At 39.8% G+C, this 7,500-nt stretch overlaps 1 protein-coding gene across 1 annotated transcript in view; it reads left to right on the top strand.

Moving 5' to 3' along the window:
* Nucleotides 1–7,500, top strand: part of LOC133658572 (mitochondrial import inner membrane translocase subunit TIM50-like) — a 63,395-nt gene that overhangs the window by 40,190 nt on the left and 15,705 nt on the right. The window contains exons 5-6 of the mRNA XM_062060750.1: nucleotides 2,918–2,976; nucleotides 5,347–5,466. Coding sequence (XP_061916734.1) covers nucleotides 2,918–2,976; nucleotides 5,347–5,466 — 179 coding nt within the window. The remainder of the gene's footprint in view (nucleotides 1–2,917; nucleotides 2,977–5,346; nucleotides 5,467–7,500) is intronic.

Here is a 7,500-nt window from a genome sequence, read left to right as displayed (position 1 = left end):
TTGGAGCGGGCACCTTCCTCTTCCAACATGACTGTGCACCAGTGCACAAAGCAAGGTCCATAAAGACATGGATGACAGAGTCTGGTGTGGATGAACTTGACTGGCCTGTACAGAGTCCTGACCTGAACCCGATAGAACACCTTTGGGCTGAATTAGAACGGAGACTGAGAGCCTGGTCTTTTCGACAAACATCAGTGTGTGACCTCACCAATGCGCTTTTGGAAGAATGGTCGAAAATTCCTATAAACACACTCTGCAACCTTGTGGACAGCCTACCCAGAAGAGTTAAAACTGTAATACCTGCAAAAGGTGGACCGACATCATATTGAACCCTATGGGTTAGGAATGGGATGGCACTTCAAGTTCATATGTCAGTCAAGGCAGGTGGCCAAATACTTTTGGCTATATAGTGTATCAGGCGCTCGTCTAGGAACCAGTTACAGGTGCAATTGGATCCAGTGGTTTGGTATTTGGTTCACACATGAGTTGGATTACTGTGGTCCTATACCGATTGTAATTAACTTCACACATGATTAAAGTGGACCAAAATCTGCTAGTGTGGCATCACACATTCTTATTAGTGAGAAGATTCAAGACTAACTCTGACTGCAACCACACCACATGTGCAACATTCACATTTTTCTGAAATAACAAGTACACACTAATGTGGTTATTATGTTCCGCTTTCAAGAAGACTGACAGTATGACAAATTTGGTACCCGCCCTCTTTGTGCTTTCCTTCTCCATGCATCCTCCCATCACTTCCACTCCTTCATCACTAATCTCATCTGTCCCGCCCTCCTTGATTACCATGATAAAAGACCCCCCCGTCTTAATCTTCTCCAAACACGCATCCCATGTATGCGCAGGGATGATATCATAGTGATGCAGTGTGATACACGCATGCACACTCTCTATGTTTGGTCTGGGGTCCCGAGGGAGAAGTTACCCTATAGCCACGCTTACACTCCCACGCTGTGTGTGTGCAGTCAAGCATAGTGATGAGAGATGTGATCACCACAATTTGTTGTCGCGACTCAAATGTACATCCTCTTTTACGCCACATTGTCAGTCTTAATGGAAATAGTGCCACAAATACCTTAATAGCACAAATTGATCTAACAATAACGAGAGCTGTGTCAAAAACTCTAGAGGTATTCAGTTTTAAAAATGGTTTTAATGTTGCACTTGTACAACTGCACAGTATCATATAGAGAAGTGTTTGCTTCTACAATCTTAAGACAAGATGCGCTCCAATATCACAGTCTGCTGGCCAATGAACATGTGAAATGTATAATCGTAATAGGTCTGTGGCAGATGGCCGCCGCTTCCTGCTTGAGCACGCTGCTATGAACTCTGGGGGATGGAGTCCCCCTGGGGAACACGGCGTCCTAGCGTCAGCGTTTGTGTGCTTAGAGAGCGGGCACGTGCGTGCTGCTATTGTAATTGTGTTTGTAGTGAGGAGCCCACAGCCCCATGGGAAGCACAGTCTTTATTATTATTGGCCATTAACGCGTCGGCAGCTGGGGGTGTCATTAGCAGCGAGCTAGCTTATCAGCCCAGCCATCAGTAGGTTGCATCGCTAACGCTGAATAATCACTCAGCTGTCGTCAGTCCAGTCAAGAGTCCATGTACCCGCTCTGCTTCAGGTCAAAGTCATATAATGTCTAGCTGATGTTGTTGTGTCACCCGAGACGCCTGAGGATGATCCTCGGGAGCGCTAGTCTGGCTGATGTTGCTGGTAGAGGTGGATACTTGACATGGACTAGGCTTGTGTAGCCCCAGTTGTTAATGGATATAAATCATAAGAGCTGATTCTTGTATTACAGAAATGACCAATGCAGCCTACCCTTAAAGGGGAACTGCACTTTTTGGGGAATTTTGCCTATCTTTCACAATCATTATGAAAGACATGACAACGGATGTATTTTTTTTCCCCCAATGCATTCTAACTCGTAAATAATAGTACGCTTACAACGGAGCCAACGGGAGCTCATCCAGTCCGCCCAGAAAACCCCCCAATTAATAACTATCCAAAAACTGCCAACAATACTCCATTTACATTTTGCGACTTGAATATTAACCAAGTATTAGTGATATTGTTATTTTAAGCACTTTTTATAGCGGCGCCGTGATCACAAGCTTGTGTGCCTATGTAGACAATATTGACTGGTTAGATGCTTCCTCGTTACCTTGCTTGTGGAAGTTTATTGTAGATCATAAATCATGCCTTTTGCCTGGATAGTAGAAGGATGAGGATGTAATCTGACAATTTGGTACACTTTGACAGCCAATTCAGACCCAGAAATGGCAACACAAAAAAAAGACCCAATAATACGCTTGGTTCCACCCCCTTTTCTTTGCGAGGATTTTGAGTCGTTCCACCCCCGTTTCTTCACAAGGACAATGAGTCTTTCTTCATCTAGACGGGAATATAGCAAGATTCTATCAGTTGGCATCCCAATGACAGCAGACATTGTACTGTAAGTGATGTTTTATCCTGTTTGTTGGCTCTCATGAAGTCTGCAGTGAGTAATAATCAGTGATGTAGTTGTGGGGGGAAAGTGAACGTCATGATGTGTCTTTGAAATTATTAAAATACGTAAATATTAAATTTTGTCATGAATGTGCCTGTTACTACATTAAATATATACTTACATCATGTATACAAAACCTTAAGAGCTTTATAGGCAGAATAGAGCGACCCCCGGAAGCTACATTGTAAGCAGACTTTTGATTGTATGTATTTATTATTTAGAATGCATAAAAGAAAATCATGTGTTCTTGTCTTATACAAGAATTGTGCATGATAAGCAAAATTTTAAAAAACAGTGTAGTTCCCCTTTAATGCAATGAACACAAACCTGAATTTCCAAACCTTGACTGACCTTTGCTCCAACTTATTCCTGTCTTTCAGACGCACCAGTGGTCCAGCAGCTGAAAAGAACCTTCAAGTACTTCCAGGACTACAGACAGGTGAGTGGACCACATGACCTATGAGCCATCAGTCTGGCAATCGTTTGTTCATGCTTAACCTGCACTTTTTTTGGAATTGTGTCTGCCTTTTACAATCATTATGTAAGACAAGAAAAACACATATGTTTTTCTTTTTTATGCACTATAACTAGAAAATAAATTAGGCTGTCAATGTTAATGCATGTGATTAATAAAAAATAAAAAAAGATTGCGTGTATGGATAAACATTAATCAACCTGTTTGTTATGACCATTTGTAAACCCGGAAGTGAAGTCGGCACTCGACCAGAACGAATAATTAAAAAAAAAAAATTATTTTATTTATTTTTTTATTTTTTATTTTTTTGATTATTATTTTTTTTGTCCTATCCAGCTTCTCAGGCAAATCATATAGTTGATGTAGATGCCCATATCGGCTGTTCAGATTTACTTTACAAAAGAGAAGTGTGGGATACTTCTCTTGTTGCCTTATTTGTATTTCACTTTATTAAATGTATTTATATTATCATTTGGTGCAGCCGGGCCGGAGCAGGAGGGGATAGAAAGAGAAAGCCTGAGCGACGATGAGTGATGAACGTCAGAGCGTTGCACCCGGCTGTCCATTTTCGCAAAAAAAAAAAATTAGATGGAACTTTAGATACAACTGAGGTAATTTGTTGGTATTGCAGCGATAAACGTTTTTATCATCGGCACACAAGTTTTATGAAAAGCATCTTAAAGCAAATACGTATGCCGCCGTTAGCATGAATGCTACATCGACAGAAGACGACAAACATCACTGGTGGAGTTTACTTGCGTCAATGTTGTCAACAAAAGTACCACAAATAAGGTAAATAATGCTTTTGCAAAATGGACAGCCGGTCCATGGAGGCCACCTAACATCAGTGAAGACAAAGTGCTGCAAGAAGATGTCATGTGTGTCACCACAGTTGAGCCGCGGTACAAAACTGGAGGAGCGCAATTCCAAATGAATAAATCAATGACTATCAGTTTGTAAAATGTTTAAAAATGCTCCTGGGTGACATTCTGACCATACATTTGTATTTGTGTACAAAAATTGGGGTATTTTCTTAAGCAAATTTTAACTATGTAAGCGAGTAATAGCCCGTGATCACAATTCAAGAGTGTGATTACTCGATTAATTACAATTCTAGAGTGTAATTAATGTAATTTTAAAAAATGATCACTCGACAGGCCTAAAATAAATGCGACCAAAAGTCAGCTTACAATGGCGTCTGTGGGAGTCTCTCTATTGTGCCTATAAAGCGCTTAAAAAAACATCCAAGCACTTCCATTAAGGTTTTAAATACATGCTGTAAGTATATATGTAATGTAGTAACAGGCACATTTATAATAACATGTAATATTTACGTATTTTGCTCATTTTAAGCATATGGCGCATTAATTTCACAAACTTCACTACGTTCGCTTTTTCCTTGAAGTGAAGTGAAGTGAAGTGATGTGAAGTGAAGTGAAGTGAATTACATTTATATAGCGCTTTTTCTCAGTGACTCAAAGCGCTTTACATAGTGAAACCCAATATCTAAGTTACATTCAAACCAGTGTGGGTGATACTGGGAGCAGGTGGGTAAAGTGTCTTGCCCAAGGACACAACGGCAGTGACTAGGATGGCGGAAGCGGGGATCGAACCTGCAACCCTCAAGTTGCTGGCACGGCCGCTCTACCAACCGAGCTATACCGCCCCTCCTTCAACATCACTGATAACTATCCTCTGCAGACTTCATGAGAGCCAACAAACATAACAAAACGTAACTTACTGTACAACGTCTGCTGTCATTAGGACCGACTGATAGTCTTGCCTTTTTCCCGTTTAGATGAAGAATGACTTTGTCCTCGCTACCCTTTTCATGTCTCTCTTGCCATTTCTGGGTCTAAATTGGATGCCAAAGTTGACCAACTTGTCAGATTATGTCCTTATACTTCTACTATCAAAGTGAGAGGCATTATTTATGATGCAGAATACATTTTCACAGGCTCTGAGACGCATGCGCCGCTAAAAATAGTTTGTCATAGTTTGTCTGTGTTAGCGCTTATAATAAAAATATTACTACTACTTGGTTAACATTCAATTCACGAAATGTAAATGGAGTATTGATGTAAATGGAGTATTGTTGGTGCGTTTTGGGTGGATTTATGATCGGAACAGAGGACTTCTCATTAACTCCATTGTAAGTGGACTTTTATTTATGTTTATTTACCAGTTAGAATTCATTAAAAAAATACATCTGTCGTCTTGTCTCATGATTGTGAACAATAAGCAAAATTCCAAAAAAAACTGCAGTTCCCCTTTAAACCTACTCTGACTCTGACTCTTGAGTTCATGTTTCTTTTTGTGTTTTCATGGCGTCAGATGATCATCGAGCCCACCAGCCCCAAACTGCTGCCAGACCCCCTGAAGGAGCCCTACTACCAACCTCCATACACGCTGGTCCTGGAGCTCACCGATGTGCTGCTGCACCCGGAGTGGTCGGTACGTTTATGCACACCCACCTGGTCCTCTCTGCTCTGGTCCCCCAAGTTGGCTTGTTGTGCTCCTCAAAAAGTAGAAAGAAGATCTGGATTTATTTACAGGTGTGGGATATCAAGTGTTGGTGAGGTGTGTAAACATACCACCTGTCTGCTGGGACCCCCTCCCTATATACACACACTCTTTGTCCACCGAGCTGAACAGGTGTGCAGCAGTAGTAATTTGACATCTGACGCCTCGCACGCGCACACACATTTTAAGACGTCATGTGGGACACAAACTGTTTGCTGCTGCTTTGTGTTTTCATGACACACGACAATGAAAAGTCATTCAAGTGTCACTTTGATATTTCATTGTCTCCCAACAGGAGAAACTGGAAGATACAATACCGTTCAAAAGTTTGGGGTGACCCAAACAATTTTGTGGAATAGCCTTCATTTCTAAGAACAAGAATAGACTGTCGAGTTTCAGATGAAAGTTCTCTTTTTCTGGCCATTTTGAGCATTTAATTGACCCCACAAATGTGATGCTCCAGAAACTCAATCTGCTCAAAGGAAGGTCAGTTTTGTAGCTTCTGTAACGAGCTAAACTGTTTTCAGATGTGTGAACATGATTGCACAAGGGTTTTCTAATCATCAATTAGCCTTCTGAGCCAATGAGCAAACACATTGTACCATTAGAACACTGGAGTGATAGTTGCTGGAAATGGGCCTCTATACACCTATGTAGATATTGCACCAAAAACCAGACATTTGCAGCTAGAATAGTCATTTACCACATTAGCAATGTATAGAGTGTATTTCTTTAAAGTTAAGACCAGTTTAAAGTTATCTTCATTGAAAAGTACAGTGCTTTTCCTTCAAAAATGAGGACATTTCAATGTGACCCCAAACTTTTGAACGGTAGTGTAGGTTTCAATCGACAGTAGTCATTATGTCCGTACATTTCTACTTTGTTCACCGGGAAGCTGATCAGTTGACACACAACCATGTACCTGTGTTTCTTAACCGTAGGGCCAGGGCCCATTGTTAGGCCGCGAAAAATATCTGTTTTTCAGCTGTGGTTGGTATGGGCTGCACTTTATACACAGCTTATTAAAAAAAACATATATATTGTTATTTATTATAAATTTAGTTGGAATGTATTTATTTTAGCACTGCATAACTGTATCTGAATGTATTTTCGTCAGTTTTTATGAGTACCTTCTTTTGCAGTATATTTTATAAGTATTTATTTTTGTAATCAGTCTGACCTAGGCCTTGATAATAATTTTTGTGATTAATACATGCTTTCATATTACTTGATAAGGTTTATCCTGTTAAACTCTTAAGTAGGTTATATATAATAATTGAATATGATTAAAATCAAGAGTAAGATTATTATCCAGTGTTAATATTTGAATGGGCCCTGGGCGTGGGGCCCCTATGGAGTGGAAAGTTGGGCCCTGAGGTCCAAAAGGTTATGAACTCCTTATCCATACCACACTAAATCAAAACATATTGGAGAAGAAAGTAAATGCGAGAGAGGCTTGAAAATCTAATTCTCAAGGTTATACAGCTTTTTACTCGAGATACTGTCAGGTCACATATTGGTTAATATATTAACCCGTCATGCTTTTTTGACTGTCAGTACATTTCTATGCACTAAATTAGTCTGATTTATCAAATACATTGGCTGAAAATAAGCTTTCTTCAACACATGGAAACACCCTAATCTGATCGTGTTTGGCTTTTGAAAAATGGGATCAACAAACCTAGATTACGCGATTGGAAACCAGTTTTCTCTGGCATGTGGACGTAATCAGTGCACCAATCTCAACACGCCACTTTTTACTACATTATTCACAGGCAAAGAAAAACAAGCCAGTGGGGGAAACTGTTTACACCAAGTATTTGTACAAGTTGATATTTTTAAATATACGATATAAAAACCTACCCCAGTTTAATAAGGGTCAGGATATATATATATATATATATATATATATATATACAGGTAAAAGCCAGTAAATTAGAATATTTTGAAAAACTTGATTTATTT

The sequence above is a fragment of the Entelurus aequoreus genome, linkage group LG10, assembly GCF_033978785.1.
Source record: "Entelurus aequoreus isolate RoL-2023_Sb linkage group LG10, RoL_Eaeq_v1.1, whole genome shotgun sequence".
Lineage (NCBI taxonomy): Eukaryota > Metazoa > Chordata > Actinopteri > Syngnathiformes > Syngnathidae > Entelurus > Entelurus aequoreus.
Note: the sequence above shows the minus strand (reverse complement) of the source record. Positions and strands in the feature narration are given on the sequence as shown.